The sequence below is a fragment of the Nomascus leucogenys genome, chromosome 16, assembly GCF_006542625.1.
Source record: "Nomascus leucogenys isolate Asia chromosome 16, Asia_NLE_v1, whole genome shotgun sequence".
Taxonomy (NCBI): Eukaryota; Metazoa; Chordata; class Mammalia; order Primates; family Hylobatidae; genus Nomascus; species Nomascus leucogenys.
Window position 1 is genome coordinate 52,379,886 of NC_044396.1, and position 17,740 is coordinate 52,397,625.

At 40.4% G+C, this 17,740-nt stretch overlaps 2 protein-coding genes across 5 annotated transcripts in view; one reads left to right on the plus strand and one right to left on the minus strand.

The window, feature by feature from the left end:
• Nucleotides 1-9,512, plus strand: part of SPAG1 (sperm associated antigen 1) — an 83,754-nt gene extending 74,242 nt beyond the window's left edge. The window contains exons 16-19 of the mRNA XM_030794906.1: nucleotides 1,073-1,199; nucleotides 6,840-7,004; nucleotides 7,996-8,367; nucleotides 8,488-9,512. Coding sequence (XP_030650766.1) covers nucleotides 1,073-1,199; nucleotides 6,840-7,004; nucleotides 7,996-8,367; nucleotides 8,488-8,619 — 796 coding nt within the window. The 3' untranslated portion in view covers nucleotides 8,620-9,512. The remainder of the gene's footprint in view (nucleotides 1-1,072; nucleotides 1,200-6,839; nucleotides 7,005-7,995; nucleotides 8,368-8,487) is intronic.
• Nucleotides 1-17,740, minus strand: part of RNF19A (ring finger protein 19A, RBR E3 ubiquitin protein ligase) — a 92,732-nt gene that overhangs the window by 15,153 nt on the left and 59,839 nt on the right. Inside the window, exon 11 of one of the 4 annotated variants that reach the window (XM_030794905.1) lies at nucleotides 4,916-5,035. The exons of the other annotated variants lie outside the window; for them this stretch is intronic. Coding sequence (XP_030650765.1) covers nucleotides 5,007-5,035 — 29 coding nt within the window. The 3' untranslated portion in view covers nucleotides 4,916-5,006. Of the gene's footprint in view, nucleotides 1-4,915; nucleotides 5,036-17,740 lie in introns of those variants that run through there. 4 annotated transcript variants of the gene reach the window in all.

Here is a 17,740-nt window from a genome sequence, read left to right on the forward strand (position 1 = left end):
TAGTTCTGAGGGTCTAGATCCTTTTTCCTTTCTGTGTACTCTAGAGGCCATTCCATCCTCTCCCCAGGTCCACTCACCACCTTACAATGATGTCTCCCAAATCTCTGCCTTTTGAGCTCCAGACTGAAGCACTCCCCGTCTCTTCTGCACTCAGGGCTGGGTATCATCCCCGACCTCCCTCTTCCAGTCAGCAAGCTCAGATGCTCCTACCTTCTAAATCCCAAATCCATCTCAGCGTGACCCTTTCTGTCTCCTTGCCACCACCCCCCTGTCATTCCCTTGCTCTGGGCCACTGTCCTCTCCTCCTAAGTGTCTGCAGCACCCTCATGGTGTCCTTGCACAGCTTTGTTCCATCGTCTCATTCTCCAAGCTGTAGCCAGAGGGACTGTCTAAAACATGGCAAACATGTCAGCCCCTATTAAAAACCCTTCATCGGACTTCCATTAAGCTCAGTTTATAAAGCTCAACTTCGTTGCCATGACTTACAATGCCCTTTGTGATCTGGCCTGCCTGCTCTTCCAGCCTCATCCCTGCATTCCAGCCATATGGAACTCTTCTTAATTCTTCAGGAACACCATACTCTCTTCCACCGTAAGTCTGTGCACTCACTGTGTCCTTGGCCTCAGCTCCCCGCTACCTCTGTCTGAACTCTCTCAACCCAGTGCGTTTGCATTGGATAATTCTTAACTTTATACTCTGGATTTCGACTTAAATGTCACTTCTTCCAGGAAGTCTTCCCTGCCTGCTCGGCGCCTTGTCTCAGCCCCACTGAATCTGATGTAGTTCTCAGCCGTGTGCTCCCAGAGTACTTTGCACAGATTTTATTGTGTTTGCTTGTTTTAATGGTCTGTCTCTTCCACTTGATTGCATCCTCCTTGAGGGCTGTGACTGTATTTTGTTTGCAGTTGTATCCCCAGTGCCATAATTGAATCAAATGTTAAGTTTCAATGGAAACCGCAGTGGTATAGAAACAGACATATTGAACTATTTTCTGATTTTTCTTAGCTGTCTAAAACTTATAGATAGCCAATCTTTACTTTTCATAATACTGAGTTCCGTTGCATTATGCCAGAGCTCTCTGCTACTTGAAGCTGTGCCAGTTTGAAGAGGCAAAGCAGGACTGTGATCAGGCACTTCAGCTAGATGATGGGAACGTGAAAGCCTTCTATAGACGAGCTCTGGCTCATAAAGGACTCAAGGTGAGGAAATCTTCATTTTAATGCATAAACTTCAGTTCTGAACAAATCAAGTGGTTTTCACAAGCATAAATCTCCAGATCTTGGGATGGGATTGAGATTATTCTTGGATTTAATCCTAGAACTGTACTAACCAGTTCTAAAACCTTGATAGAGGCCTCAGATTTCACCCCTAACCGTAATGCGAAACTAGGTTGCTTCTAAGATACCTTCCAGCTCCAAAATGATGATTTATTCTCTAGTTTTCTGAGGAATACTGTTAGTTATAGTAGGTTCATTTTAAGATAGAGGAAGGTTTGGTACTGAATTACTGAAACTAGCAGTAATGCTGCTGGTTCCTCCAGCAAGGATTGCTGTTGGAGGTTGGGTGGGGAAGGCATCAGAATGGAAGATGGGTGACCCTGCGGAAGTTGGGAGAGACACGTCGGAGACTTGAAAGCTTATAGTGGTCTGGGCCTTAAGCCAGCTGATGGTCAGTGTAAGTCTGTAGAATGCCATTCTTCTCTAAGAAAACCATGCCATTAGTTTAGAAGAAAGTGGGTATTGTTCTTCACGCAGATTCTTCTGCATGGAAATCCTGATGAACGAATGTTCATATTTATAGAAAATAACATCACAAGGAAAAACCAGAACATATTGGAAAATAGTACTTCCTGAAATAATTTTTTTTAAACTCAATTTTATTAAGGTGTAATAGGATGAAGTTCATACATTGTAAGTGTGCAGGTCATTGACTTTTGGTATATGCATATCCTCTTGTAGCCAATATCTCAATCGAGATAAAGAACATTTTCTTCTGAAGGTGGTGTGTGCTAAAAATAAAAAAAAACATTTTCATCTTTCTAGAAAGTTCTCTGTGCCCCTGTACGATAAATCTCCCTCCCTCCACCCCTACCCTCAGGCAGCCATTCACCTGATTTCTATCACTATAGATTAGTTTTGATTCTTTTGGACATTACTATAAATCATATAGAATGGACTCTACTGTTTGGCTTCTTTCAGCATAACCTGAGATTTGTTTATATTGTGTGGGTATCAGGAACTGTTCCTTTTTATCACTGTGTTGTATGAATATATCACAATTGGGGTATATATTCACCAGTTGATGACACTTACGTTGTTTCTAGTTTGGGGCTGTTAGGAATAAGGCTGCTTTGACATTCTTGTGTACATTTTTAATGAATGGACTTGTTTACAAACTGTGCAGCTGGAGGCCAGATGCGATTAGGAGTGGGGATAGAGGGAGATAGTCAGATCCTGATGGGCTTGGTAGGCCATGCTGAGGAGGCTGGACTTAATTCTGAAGGTGATGGAGCCTCCAGAGCAGGGTAAATGGTGGTGTAATGGATCAGATTTGGGGACCTCATGGAAGGTTGATCAGAGGGGCCCAGGATAAGGAGGAAGGTAAGTGAGAGATCACCAAGGTGAGAAGCAGGTACCTGAAGGAAAGTAATGTCCAAGGAAAGGGAGAAGTATGTTAGCTGCTGTAGCTGCCATAACAAAGCGCCATAGACTGGGTGGCCTGAACAACAGAAATCTATTCTGGAGGTGGGAAGTCTCAGCTTACGGTGTTAATAGGGATGGTCTCTTCAGAGGCTTGTGTCTCTGGCTTACAGATGCTGTCCTCTCCCTGGGTCTCCATGTGGCCTTCCCTCTGTGTGTGTGTGCCCAAATCTTCTCTTTTTAAAAGACACAGTCATCTTGGTAGGGCCTACTGATTTTAACTTGATTACCTCTTTAAAGGCCCTGTCTCCAAATATGGTTACATTTTGAGGTACTGGAGGTTAGAACTTCAACACAGGAATTTCTGTGGGGACATAATTCAGCCCATAACAGAAGGGAAGGGGCCAATTCAGGGGCTGATGGTAAAGTTGACAGGACATAGCAGTCAAATGTCTAGGGGAAGTGATGGAGGGGATGCCTCCCAGGTTGTGGCTGGATGGCTGAGGGGAGTGGTGTGATAATGGGGAGCATTCAGGAGCAGGGCAGTTTGGGAGTGGGGAGAGGATTGTTTTGACTGATTGAGTCTGAGATAGTTGTTTTAATTCCGTGCCCATGACTGAAAGGGAACTATCTAGGTTCTGCAGGGAGAAGAGCAGTCATGTTGCATAATATAGCAAATGAGGACCACCCAGGTGCACTGAATAGCCACCTTTTCCAGATTGTAGATCCACTCTGGCTGCAGTGCAGTCATGCCTGCGTGTCCCGCCAGGACCCCTGTGCTGAGGGAGCCACACAGTGTCCATGTGACCCTAACACATGCCTCCCTGCCGGCCCTCTGTTTTTTTGGTTAGCAACGCACTCACTTGTAAAAAAAATTCCTAGATGGTGTATGGCACCACAAATTAAAAGAGACTCCTTTGAAATTTACTCACCTCTTTGAGCTTAGTAGATTTGGTAAATGAGGATCTGTATGGCTCATGAGTTTACAGATGGCCAAACTCTTGGAGCATGTTTACCTGTTAGTGGCTGCCTGACTTTCTGAACCTGGTAAGCTGACTACAGGTCAGAAGCTGCACCCTAATGAAAGACTGGACTTTGGTTTGTGTGGGTATCATCATTAATACTTCATTGGACTTTTCTATTTCCTTGGAATGAATTCCAGAAATTATATTACGATGCACAAAAATAATCCCAAATTTGAGTAATCCTATCCCACTAGATTATGAGGCTGGTAGCTTATAGCTTGATTTGTTGTCCAGTAATTTGAGGTATGTGCCAGGTGAATTTAATTTCAGAATTTTAAAAAATGTTTAAGAGAGACAGGGTCTCACTATGTTGGCCAGGGTTGGTGTTAAACTCCTGGCCTCAAGCAATCCTCCCACTTTGGCCTCTCAAAATGCTAGGATTACAGATGTGAGCCACCATGCTTGGCCTAATTTCAGGATCTTCAAAGGCTACAGCTGCTTATAGGATGTGTCAGAACTCACGCCCAGGCCTGTTTGCCCAGGGTGACTGCAATGAGGAAGTGGCATAGGGGCTCACGGTGGCAGGTGCCCTGCCTTTAGCTTCCAGCTCAACTCTATGTTTTCCTCAGATCTTCTGTTTGTTTTCTGACTTTGTTATTTTTAATGGTGCCAGCTTTGAAAAATATGAGCTTTCTTTAATGTACAGCTGTTCTTTGTAAGAAAATATCACTGAACATTTTGCTTTTATTTACAATTTATTTCTTATTGAGTGCCAATTATGTGCTGTGTGTTAGGAGTACAGAGGTGAATAAAGACATGGTGCCTACTTAGGGAATTTACACCCAATAGAGGATGCTGCAAGATCCACCCAAAAGAGGATGCTGTAGAGGATGATACATACAATTGTTATGTATCAATACAAATATCAAAAAGAATATCATAAAATAACTATTGCTTTTATGGTTTCAGCAAAAATATTATCACAAACACGTGATTATAATACATCCCTTTTTAAAGGCCTAATGAGGTTAGCAACTTTTAATGCCTTCTTTCTTGTCAAAGCCACATTTTCTGGTTTGTTGTTATTATTTGTTGTTTGTTTATTTTTGAGACAGTCTTGCTCTGTCACTCAGGCTGCAGTGCAGTGGCATGATGGTGGCTCACTGCAACCTCCATCTCCTGAGTTCAAGCAGTTCTCCTGCCTCAGCCTCCTGAGTAGCTGGGACTACTCCACGCCTGGCTAATTTTTGTATGTTTAATAGAGACAGGGTTCAGCTGTGTTGGTCAGGCTGGTCTCAAACTCTTGGCCTCAGGTGATCCACCCACCTTGGCCTCCCAAAGTGCTGGGACACACTTTCTGTGAGCTCTGCTCTTCCCTCTACACTGCATAGCTGGGTTCTCTTCAGGTCTTGACTTCTCTGACACCTGTAACTGTAGAAAAAGGAGGCTCTCTTGTTAGTATTCATCTCAACCTTTAGTTTTCTTCATGGCATCAATGACAGTCTGTAATTATCTATTCATTTGTTTACATGTTAATTGCTTCTCCTCATAGGATGTAAGCTTCCATAAATGCAAGGCCTAAGTCTGTCTTTCCTTGTCTTGTCCGTGGTCCTCTTAGCTCCTGGCACATGGACATGCTCAGAGACCATCTGTGAAGTGAATGAGCCTGGCCCCCTCTTAGCTGCCTCCTTGCCCAATTCTGTCTATGCCCTTGCTGCCATTCTGCCCTCTCTTCATGCTTGTCTGCAGTACTAACACTTGTCAACGTGCATTTCTTGTTTTCTTATGTCTCTTCCAGCCAGTCAGGCTGCTCTTTAGGCAGAGACTTTTTGGATTCATGAAAATGATCCTATTGACTCCTAGGGTGCTGAGCTTCCATTTCCAAGGCTGTGGCTCACAGGTCTCTATTTTCAGTCCTTTCCCTTGAGCTCCACGCCGTGTAATCATCCACCTTCTGGTCATTGCTGTCGTAACCATCCCATTCTTCATTTTTAAAATGGGAACAATAAAAGTTAATATTTATAGGGCTGTTGTGAGAGTAAAGTAATACTCGTAAAATGCTTAGAATGGTAAGAATTAGCTTTTATTACTTCCTCAACTTGCCCTCCTGCTCCACTCCCTTGCCTTTCAGGTATGGCTCCCTGCCTAGAACACTTAGGATATAAATACAGTGTCATTTTTCCCCCTGGTAGGTTCCAGTGCTGGGTAGGACAGTGGTATCTGGAGATTTGTTATACTTTGTAAATAATTTACTTTTATAAATTAGAGCAGATTTAAGGTTATCCCTTTAAATATGTCCCTCTTGCTCTGGTGTGTTGCTGTAGGGGAGGGGAAAGGCATGTGGGATTACAGCTAGGCCCCGGGAATGTCACATAATCACTAGCTCAGCTTATCTGTGCTCAGCCTCTTGTGCATGCTGTTACTGATGTGTAATGAATACTTAAAGAGGTCACACATCCTTGCAATTCTTTGCCTCTTCACAGTTTCGTTTATTCAAAACATGGGTCTAGTCTGTAGTTGAGAACATAGCTTGTCACAGCAGACTGACTTTGGGGCATCTCTCTCTGCTACTAGATTCAGTGGTCATGTCTTGTTAGATGCCCTTTCTTTCCCCTTAACTTCTTCAATGTATTGTGTGACTCATGGAAGATTAAATGTTGACTCTAGCCAATTTCGAAGAGTAAACAACCTGGAAGGATTTTATAGAACAGAAGTATTATAATAACTACCATTTGCATAGTCCTTTATAGGTTTAAGCCACTTATTATTTATTCATTTATTTCTTGGTACAGCCTTGTGGAAATTTGAATAGAGCTTTTGTTCCCCTTATGTTAAAGATGAGAAGACTGAAGCCCAGAAAGGTTAAGTAGGATCTTCAGTTTCATTGCTAGTAGGTGCTAATACAAGGATGAGTTCATTCTTTCATTTATTCATTCAGCAAGCAACAAGTGCTTATCATGTGTTAGGGACTGGGAAGGTTGTGGTGATACAGAATTTAACTTGCGTTTTCTAACTCCAGATTCTATGCTTTTTCTTCTATAGTAGATGTTCACTGTATTATGGGTTATAATATTTCAGCTGCATACTCACCTCGCAGGCTCACTTTATAAGAGTAGTATTAATGTGGACCCTGCACACATACTGCACAACTCACTTCATCAACCCCACTCCCACTCAGGTTACTCTAGGCTCCTTCTATTTATGAAAGTTATTTTCTCTGTCTTCCTACTTACAGAATTATCAGAAAAGCTTAACTGATCTCAATAAAGTTATCCTACTAGACCCAAGTATTATTGAGGCAAAGATGGAACTGGAAGAGGTAACTAGACTCCTTAATCTTAAGGATAAGACAGCATCATTCAACAAAGAAAAGGAGAGAAGGAAAATTGAGATTCAAGAGGTATTTGTATTTGATTATCTTTGAAAGTACTCTTTTGGGGACCTTAGACTGGATTCTAAGGTCATATTCCTATGAGTTCTAAAACATTTTTAATTTTGCGTTTTTATTCTGATGATCAGTGACAAAATTTTAACCAGCAACAAAACATCTTTGCAATGATAATTAGCCATTGTATTTCCCAACGTGGGTCCATGGATGGTACTGGGAGTCTCTGCATTACTGCAGTTCTTCCTTTCTTTGGCCTCCATCTGTACTGCTCCCACTCCAGAGTACACTGGGAACCAACAGCCGCTGACTTTGCTCCAGGGTAGACCTGGAGAATCCTGATGGGACTGACTTTGTTACAGGGACCCTGAAAGCCTCACCTCAGAGATTTTCCAGATTGATTCAGACCTTTTTAGAACTCTGAAATATGACCGCCTCATCAGAGATCTTGAACTACCTCAGGATCAAACTGCTTTTGTGATTCAGATAACTAAGATGTTTTTCTCTGCCTAATATTAGGGAAGAATGTTAGGCTATGAATCCCTGTACATTCATGAATGCTAATACCCCATTTATAGTCTCACATTTCCACTAAGAGTAATATGTAAGAGAAGCTAGGAAGGTTTTTTTTTTCTCTTTAAGGAGGGAAGAAAAAACTGTTTCAGGAGAATCGAGCAATGTAAGCTCATTTCTCTTGTTAAAATTTATTGTGAAAAGGAGATAAAATTGATATAGGCATTTATACAACAATTGTATTTATGGGAAAGTCTAAAAATTAAGTTTTGTTGTCATAGTTTCAATGTCAAATAATTTTTTAAAGCTTTTATGAATTAGATCTTAGACCCTAAAACTTCTCTTCCTAAAAAAAATTATTATAAATTTTTCACTTGGAACTGGACTACAGTACAGTCTACTTGTAGTTTTCAATTCTCATTCTGACAGATGTACTTAGGATGTGTGTGGTGATTGTGGTTCAGTGTCACAATGCGTTTTTTTCTTCATGAAGGTGAATGAAGGCAATGAGGAGGAGCCTGGAAGACCTGCAGGGGAGGTCTCCACCGGATGCCTTGCTTCTGAGAAAGGAGACAAAAGCAGTGGGTCATCAGAAGACCCTGAGAAACTTCCCATAGCCAAACCTAATAATGCCTATGAATTTGGTCAGATTATAAATGGTCTCAGTACCAGGAAGGATAAAGAAGCCTGTTCACATCTTTTAGCCATCACTGCACCAAAAGATTTGCCGATGTTGTTAAGTAACAAACTTGAAGGGGATACATTCCTTCTCCTCATTCAGTCTCTGAAAAATAATCTTATTGAAAAAGATCCCTCATTGGTGTATCAGCATCTTTTATATCTGAGTAAAGCAGAAAGGTTTAAGGTAAGTGGCTAAGTATTTTATTAATAGAGATTGGTTTTATTAGGGTTTCTGTAACTTAAAAATGTTACTTATGCTAATAGAGTTGTTTTTTTTTTTTTTTTTTTTTTTTGCTTCTCTTAGATGATGTTGACACTAATTAGCAAGGGCCAAAAGGAGCTAATTGAACAGCTGTTTGAGGACCTTTCAGACACACCAAACAACCATTTTACTTTAGAAGATATACAGGCCCTAAAAAGGCAGTATGAGCTTTAAATCAAGATAATTGTTAGATTTCTTCCATGCATGTATGTGTTCCAGGAATGTTAATGAGATGGTATTGTAAAAGAGTTGCATGGATAAAACTTGGCCTAGAAAAGATCTTTTGGTCTGTACTATAAAACATTTTATAAATTATTTTCCTACATAGAACATGTATATTCTACAATCTGCTTTTTATTAGTTGTAAATATTTTCTTCTGTACCAGAACCAAATAAGAATATTTAGAACTTGTTAAAAATACATTTTAATTTATAATATACATATTATTTTAATTACTTGTTAAAATTTTGAGTTAAGTTGCATTTCTTTGGGCTATGAAGGAGTCTTCTTAAGTTTGATAGAAATGAATTTCTTTAACATTCTTTTTTAAAAGTGGAAGTCATTAACAGTGATTATTATTGTATCACTTATATCCTGCTCAGATACACATAAATCCCATTTTGTACTAGTACCTGTGGATTACAGTCAGTTAAAATGAAATCCAACACTGAAGTCTATAACATGAAATGATTATTAAATTGTTTATTAATTTAGAGCTGTAAGAGGAACTTATTTTTTCTAATATGGAAGCATTGCCTAATAATTAAGAACAAAAATTGCCAAAAATTTCTACCACTTTTTACTAGATTTTAAAAAGCTACTTTCTTTTACATATTGTTTATATAAGCAAAAAACCAACCACTGTATTAAAGCAAACTAAGCCTGCATTTATATCTGAATTATTACCTCCATATTTTACCAAACATTTGAATGTCCCCCTTCCGCCTGTTTTGTTTTCTGCTTTTATGACTGCATTTATTCCTTTACTGTAAAAGAACATGAAGAACTCATATATATTGAAAGCTTCTTTGTTGACTGGGTCAAAGTGAAGGAATTTCAGTCTCCATCAGTGTACTGTCATTTATTCCTGTGGTCTGTAGTGCATTCCCCCTTTCTGGAGCATTTTCTTATTCACTTAGAAGTGAAGGTGAAAGTTAGTATCATGTTTACTGTTTCTATATTCATTATTATTTTATCTAATCTTTTATAGTTATAGAATGTAACTGCTTTCTTTGAAACTGCTTTCTTTGTTCATAAGTGAAAAATCTGTAATGGGACTTTAGTCTTCAAACAAAATTTCTCCTTAATGTTATTGAATTTTTGTAAAAGTAAATGGTGGATTGTTAGAAATGTATCCTATGTATGGAGTTTACTTACAGAAATGGGACCACTCTTTTCCTATACATAGCAACTTGAAATTAACTTTAGAGACATAAGGGAACTTTCTCTTTTGGTGCCTGACACAGTGACATTAATAACTGTAGGTGATTTTCTTGAGCTTTGTGATAGGCACTGTGTGTCATTTATCACACATTGCCTGACTTAATCTTCATAACTCTGCTACAGATGAGGAAACAATGGAACAAAAGGTTGTATAAATTAATGAGGATTTACAAATGTTGCAAGTGGTCTCTCCAAGATCCAAACCTGGGCAGTCTATCTTTTGAGTTCATATACTCTGTGCTGTGTAATGGAAAATATTAAATATGTGAATGGACTAATGGTTCAGGTGCCTATTCCTTAACAGTCAACAGATGAGTAAAAGATTAGTGAATGTAAATTGGCAATTTTGGTATTTATAGTGATAACACAGAGCAAGAGGAATGCCCAGGCCTGCCTGAGAGAGGGTTAGGAAAGGTTTCTCATGGGGCACAGTTCTGTCACAGCTTGAGTATGTCATATGGATAAGAGAAAAGGACATGCCAGGCAGAGGAAACGAGATGCAAGGGCATCAAAGTGCATATTGAAGGTGCAGGTTGAACGAAAGTGTGAAGTCACTTGGCATGTTCAGAGAACTGCGTGAATCAATATTACTGGAACATGTGGCTTGAGGGATAGCTGGGTAGAACAGAAAATTGCATGCTGCATATAAAATGGCAGAAAATATCAGAATTTTAAATATACTCTGGCATTACTCTTAACTAAGACCTGGTTTTCTTCCCCTTCTGGGCATACACAAGATGATTGTACTTTTCAGCCTCTTTGTGATTGGTTGGGGCCACATGACCACTTCTGCCAGTAGGGTTTAGGTAAAAGTGATGTGTCACTTCTGAGCCAAAGTATGCAAGATCTGGCCCCAAACCCTCCCTGATCTTTTCCCTTGCTACAGTGATAAGGCTTCATGTTGCAGTTAGTGCAGTTACAAGATGACTGGCTGTGTCAGCCTCGCTCTTTGAATGCTGGTTTGAAGCAGGGTTCTGCCAGTCCACATTGGACACACAGAATGAACAAGCTTATGCTTTCTTTGTTAAGCCACTGAGATTTTTATTGTTTGTAACTATATCCAAACACTTAACCTCTCAGTCTGCTTCTGTATCTCTTCTTTCTTCAGCCTTTAAATCTTTCCTGAGCTTTGACCTGTAAAGCCAACTTCAAACTGTTCATCTCTACACAGATGTCTCACAGATACTGTAACTATACATGCCCTAAATGGAACTCGCTGTTCCCTGAAACTCAGGCTTCACTTATCCCATAGTTCCACAAAAGGTACCAGCATTCACACACTGGCCTAAGAAACCTGGGCTTCTAAACTTTCCTTGCTCTCAGTCCTCACATCTAATATTTCATCCTGGCAGATATTTCATTACACAAACATGGCACACTCACCCAAGATTAACTGCATTTGCACAGGATGTCTTACCACATTGTTTTGGTGTTTTTGAGTTTACTTGTCTGATATAAAATATCTGGTTCCATTCTGTTTCCCATAGTGCTCAGCAAAATGCCTGGCATAATAGATTCAGTAAGTTATTCACTGAATGAATGATGTCTTAGTAATTTTATAATTATATTTGTGGGTACATATATTACCCAAAGTATTTTAGTGGAATGTCAGCACTTGTTATATCTCATTGGTTTGCTGTAAATTGTGCATCTGGAAGGAGAAAAGTCTCAAAAGTAATTCTATACAGAGTGTGGGTTATTTAATCATCAGAGCTTGACTCATGCCTTAGGGACCTTCAGAACAAAGTTTCTAGACAAAAGCGTGAAAGACAAAATGTTAGAAAAGGAAAGGAAAGAAACTAAAAGCCCTTGAATTAAAACTGTGTGACAATTATTTACTAGGTGTAAAACATCCAAGCAAATCACAGTCACTCTGGGCTTAAGTTTGCTTATTTTTAAATGTTAAGTAAATATCATCTGGGATGACAGATTTGTTGCAAAATAACATGAAAATACTTCCTAAATTGCACAGTATATGAGACTAAGGTCATTACTATTTCTGGCTTGTGGGTAATATGAAAGTTCCCTGTGTGCAGATCTTGAATGCAGGATTCCACACCTCCCATGTCCAGCCTCTTAATGTCTGGCCCCTGGAGTTGTTACCACATGCTCCCATGGTCACCCTCAGCCTCCTGATCTTAACTGAAGTAATGGACCATCCCATAGGACTGCTCCAATCAGCTTCCCCTCCTCTTGACTCATCACCAGATTCCCTGCCTCCAACTGTTCTCTCCCTGAAAGTAGTCTTACCCTTCTTTTCTAATGCTGACCCCTGATCTCATCCCTCCCTTTTCTTCCAGGACTTTCCTCTGAGAATAATACCTTCTCTTTCATGTCTGCAATATCTCCCTTTTCATCACTGCCATCCTGTCAGCCTATAAACCTACGCAGCTATTCCTCACCTAAAGAAAAGTCTTTCTCAACCTTTCATCTTTCCCCGTACCATTGCTTTCAAAACTGGATAACTTTCTGTTTACAAGACAAAATGAAAAAATCATTCTCCATTTTCCCCACCTCTCAATGATTCCTTTTTTGAAGGAATTTTGGCTTCTGCCCCCCATCACTATTGAATTTAAACTCCTCTCAATAACCTTGATCAAACCCAGCAACTTTTTTTTTTTTTTTTTAAGACGGAGTCCTGCTCTGTGGCCCAGGCTGGAGTGCCGTGGCGCGACCTTGGCTCACTGCAAGCTCCGCCTCCTGGGTTCACGCCATTCTCCTGCCTGAGAATACTCCCGAGTAGCTGGGACTACAGGCACCTGCCACCACATCCGGCTAATTTTTTGTATATTTTAGTAGAGACGGGGTTTCACCATGTTAGCCAAGATGGTCTTGATCTCCTGACCTCGTGATCCGCCTGCCTCGGCCTCCCAAAGTGCTGGGATTACAGGCGTGAGCCACTGCGCCGGACCCCAGCAGCCTTTTCTTAGTCATAGAATTGCGTTACATTGTAACCTGGAGAGAATTGTTACAGATCATCTCATCTAAATCCTTTCACTTATATTGAAGCCCAAATAAGCACACACCTAAGGATATTGTGTATTGTGAAACGCCAAGAAACTGTGACTGGTTTGGCTCTTTTGCTATCTGGGATTTGAGGGAAAAGGTGAAATTTGGAAGGCAAAGAAAGCAAACCTTAAGGACAGCTATGATACTGAGTCTAGACAGGCTATTATATTTCTTTCTTTTTTTTTTTTTTTGAGACGGAGTCTCGCTCTGTCACCCATGCTGGAGTGCAGTGGCGCGATCTCGGCTCACTGCAAGCTCCGCCTCCCGGGTTCTCGCCATTCTCCTGCCTCAGCCTCCCGGGTAGTTGGGATACAGGCACCTGCCACCACGCCTCGCTAATTTTTTGTATTTTTAGTAGAGACAGGGTTTCACCGTGTTAGCCAGGATGGTCTCATCTCCTGACCTCGTGATCCACCCGCCTCGGCCTCCCAAAGTGCTGGGATTACAGGCGTGAGCCACCGCACCCGGCGCTATTATATTTCTTAATTGCTCAGACTGAGCCACAATCTAATCTAGGCAAATTCAGAGTGCCTCCTTCATGGGCAAGATCTTAAAATGAAAAGGCCTCTACAAGTTGAGACTGCAAAGTGATGATGGATATATTGAGAATTTGATATTTGTCAGGAAAGCTTCAAAGCCATGGAGCTTTTAAGCTTAACCTTTTCATTTCCACTTCTTATGCATCTCAGTGAAAACTCCCTTTATCCTACCAAGTGGTGGTGTCTATTAGGAGTAGTATACTGTTCACTAGAGGCCTCCCAGGAAGTAGTTCAGAAGGCTTGATTCTATGTTATGTGCAGATTAAGCATGAGTTATGGCACAGCATGTTGTTAAAGTGATTTCAAATATATTTTCTTATAGCTACTTTCCTAACACATGGGTTTTGCTCTCTAGGAAGAGAATGGAGCAAAGTGTGTAGCTGGAATTTGTTTTACTTTCCTATTAGCCTGTAGGTACCACTCAGACCAAAAGGACTCCCTAAAAACTGATGTGCAAGTCACAGAATTCTCCTGCCTGACCTCTATCAAGGGATGTCTGTGAGGATAAATCTATCTCTACAGTACTATAATTTTGTCACGTTTATAGGTTTTTTGCTTGTTTTTAGAGACAGGGTCTCAGCTCTGTTGCCCAGGTTGGAGTGCAGTGACATCATCATGGCTCACTGCAGCCTCAACCTCCTGGACTCAGGCAGTCCGTCTGCCTCATCCTCCGGAATAGCTGGGTCTACAGGCATACACCACCATGCCCCGCTATTTTTTTTTTTTTTTTTAATTAGAGACAGGGTCTCATTATGTTACCCAGGTTGGTCTCAAACTCCTGGCCTCAAGCGATCCTTCTGCTTCAGCCTCCCCAAGTGCTGGGATTACAGGCATGAGTCACCGCACCCAGCCGAGTTTATAGGTTTTGATGCCTTTTGCCAAAAATCAAAGAGGTGGCTGAAAGTCAATTGATATCAGAAGAATCAATGAAAAGCAAGAGACTAACTCTCAGCAGCTCTCCTTTTCCTCTGGGAAACTGCTTAAGAGCACAGACTTTGGCATCAGATACACCTGGAATCAAATCCCAGCTCTACTTAGGAGCTGTATGACTTTGCAGTCTTCAGGTTCCTCGTCTGCAAAATGGGGTATCTTCCTACCATCTGGGGTTGCTGGTTTATGTGGTTCATGTAAAATGCCTTTTATTTGATAAGCACCGTTATCTTTCCTTCCATGTGTATAACTGCTTTCTTCTTTTAAGTATAATATCATCTATGTGTTAGAAAAATGTAAGAAACCTCTTTTCAAATAGTATGGACACCTTAATAGTTATTTACTGGAGAAGAGACACACATTAAGATCTCTCCAATAGAAATATTAATATAGACAGAAGCGGCTAGTCTTGGACCTCTGGTGCCATCTCCTGGAAATTAGTCATGGTACAACAGCCAAGAGGTTACCCCACAACTTGAGCTGCAGAGAATGTTTGCAATAGCATCTTTATTTTCCAGTCTGTCATTGTTTTGAGAATGAACCAATACGCAAACAGTTGTACGTCCAGAGTCTGGTATAGGCTAATGGATGCTTAGTAAAGTTTGCTGACTGAATGAATCCAGAGGACATTGCCCCATTGGTGTTCTTGTCTCCAGAGTTCAGATTAGGAAGTTCCTATTACAGAAATGTTTACAATGACACTCTAAATGTTTCTCAAACAGTTGTTCTGGAAATGTTTGCACAGAGTCACTTGAGAATCTTACAGTCTAGGGGGTTGGAAATCTAAAAATCTCTCTTATGATGCTTAGGCAAATTAGAATTTATAATCTACGGCATAGAAGCTGAGGATGCAATAATTAACATCTGAATTGCATAAGCATTGCCAGTGAATGACACTATTTATGTATTAGTTATGTAATAAGTAATTTATTATTACTTATGTAATAAGTATGTATTATGTATTTATATATTAAGTATTGTGGGGGATAAACTTTTAAAAAGATAGCCCCTGCTTTTAATGAGCTCATACTTCATTTGGAAAAAAACTGTCAATAACACCAAGTGCAAGAGACTCTCCTAGGAGAAAACAGCATCGATGAAATGTTCAAGTGTTAAAAGATATTAAAAGGACCAAATAGGGTTACTCGAGAACACTTCAGGAAGAGGTAAAACCTAAGCCATGTTTTGAAATAGACTCAAGTCAATGAGAAGGAAGAGCTCAGTGTGACTGGATTACTTTACTGTAGAATTTCCAGTACCACATTGCACAAGGAAGGAACTTGGTAAGAAAAATTCTGCCACTGCAGGTATGCTTCACACTGCAGGAAACAGAAAGCAGACAGGAGACTTACAAAGCAACCTGAATTAATATTCTATTTTAATAGTGACCCAAGTTCAAAAATAGCCTAAAATTTAATCTTACTACCTGCCATTAGATCTCTTTTGTATCAGTTTCCCATCTGTAAAATAGGACCAATTTATTTTTATTTTTAAAAAGCAAGTCAGAGTGTCCCTTTTGTATCAGCTGTTTTTTGTTCTTTTTTTGTTGTGTTTGAGACGCAGTCCTGCTCTGTCACCCAGGCTGGAGTGCAGTGGCACGATCCCGGCTCACTGCAACCTCTGCCTCCCAGGTTAAAGTAATTCTCCTGCCTCAGCCTCCCAAGTATCTGGGATTACAGGTGTGCACCACTTCGCCCGGCTAATTTTTGTATTTTTAGCAGAGATGGAGTTTCATCATGTTGGACAGGCTGGTCTTGAACTCCTGACCTCAAGTGATCCATCTGCCTCAGCCTCCCAAACGGCTGTGCTGGAATTACAGGCATGAGCCACTGCGCCCGGCAAAATAAGACTAATTATTTTCTGTAATTAAGCAGCGGATTGGGATGACTATTTCAATAAACATAATTTTGATCCTAATTCATACTTGTGCTAAAACAAGGGCAAAGATTTTGTTAGGGTGGCTACGATAAAAAAAAAAGGTGGACAGTAACCAGTATTGGTGAGGATGTGGAGAAACTGAAAACCGCACACATTGCTGATGGGAATGTAAAATGGTGCAGCTGCTTTGGAAAAGTTTGGCAGCTCCTCAAAAACTTGAACAGAGTTGCTATTTTGATCCAATAATTCTGCAACCCCTATTACTGAAAGTAGAAAACATATGCTCACACAAAAACTTGTATGCAAATGTTCATAGCAGTTCTACTCATAATAGCCAAAAAGTGGAAACAACCCAAATGTCCATCAACTAACTGATGAATAGATTTTTTTAATAAAGACAGAGTTTCACCATGTTGACCAGGCTGATCTTGAATTCCTGACCTCAGATGATCTGCCTGCCTCAGCCTCCCAAAGTGCCGGGATTACAGGCGTGAGCCACCGCACCTGGCCTCTATAGGCTTTTCTGTATAGGCCTTCTATAGGCTGAGGCAGGAGAACTGCGTGAACCTGGGAGGCGGAAGTTGCAGCGATCTGAGATCAAGCCACTGCACTCCAGCCTGGGCGAGAGCAAGGCTCTGACTTAAAAAAAAAAAAAAAAAAAAAAAGCCTATAGAATCTACGAAAAAACTACTAAAATTAATGTGATTTACAAGGTCATAGGATTCAAGATCAATATACAAAAATCTATTTTATTTCTATATACTAGTAATGAATGTAATCATAAATTGATATCTTTAAGAGATCTGTACACTGAAAACTACAAAGCATTTCTGAATATTATTCAGCCATAAAAAAGAATGAGGTAGTGATACATGCTATCCCTTGGATGAACTCCGAAAGTAGTAAGTGAAAGAAGTGGGACACAAAAGGCCGCATTTTATTATTCCATTTATGTGAAATGTCTGGAATGGACAAGCCCACAGAAATAGTAAATTAGTAGATGCCAGGGACTGAGAGGAAGGGGAAGTGGGAACTGACTAGTAATGGGTAAAGGGTTCTTTCTGGGATGATGAAAATGTTCTGGAGTCAGTTGTACAACCTTGTAAAAACACTGAATTGTACACTTTAAAATGTGAATTATGCGAACTGTATCTCAATTGTGAAAAATGAACGAAGTGGGGTGGGGGAAGCAAATCACCCAAGGTAGTGAATAACTTAGAGGCAAACTCTGGGGTTTTCCAATCAATCCTGATAAGGCCACCTACTTGAGTTTTTCAAGAACTTGCCAGGAGGAATAAAAACTGAGGAAGACTGAAAGACTACCTCCACCCCATGATTGGAAACAAGGTAAAGATGTCCTCTTACCCTTCCTATTTAACACTGTACTGGAGGTTGAAGCCAGTGCAATAAGGGGTTAAAATGTTATAAAAGGCATCCAGATTGGAAAAGAAGTAACCTTTATTTGCAGACACAATTATCTATGTAAAAAAGCCTA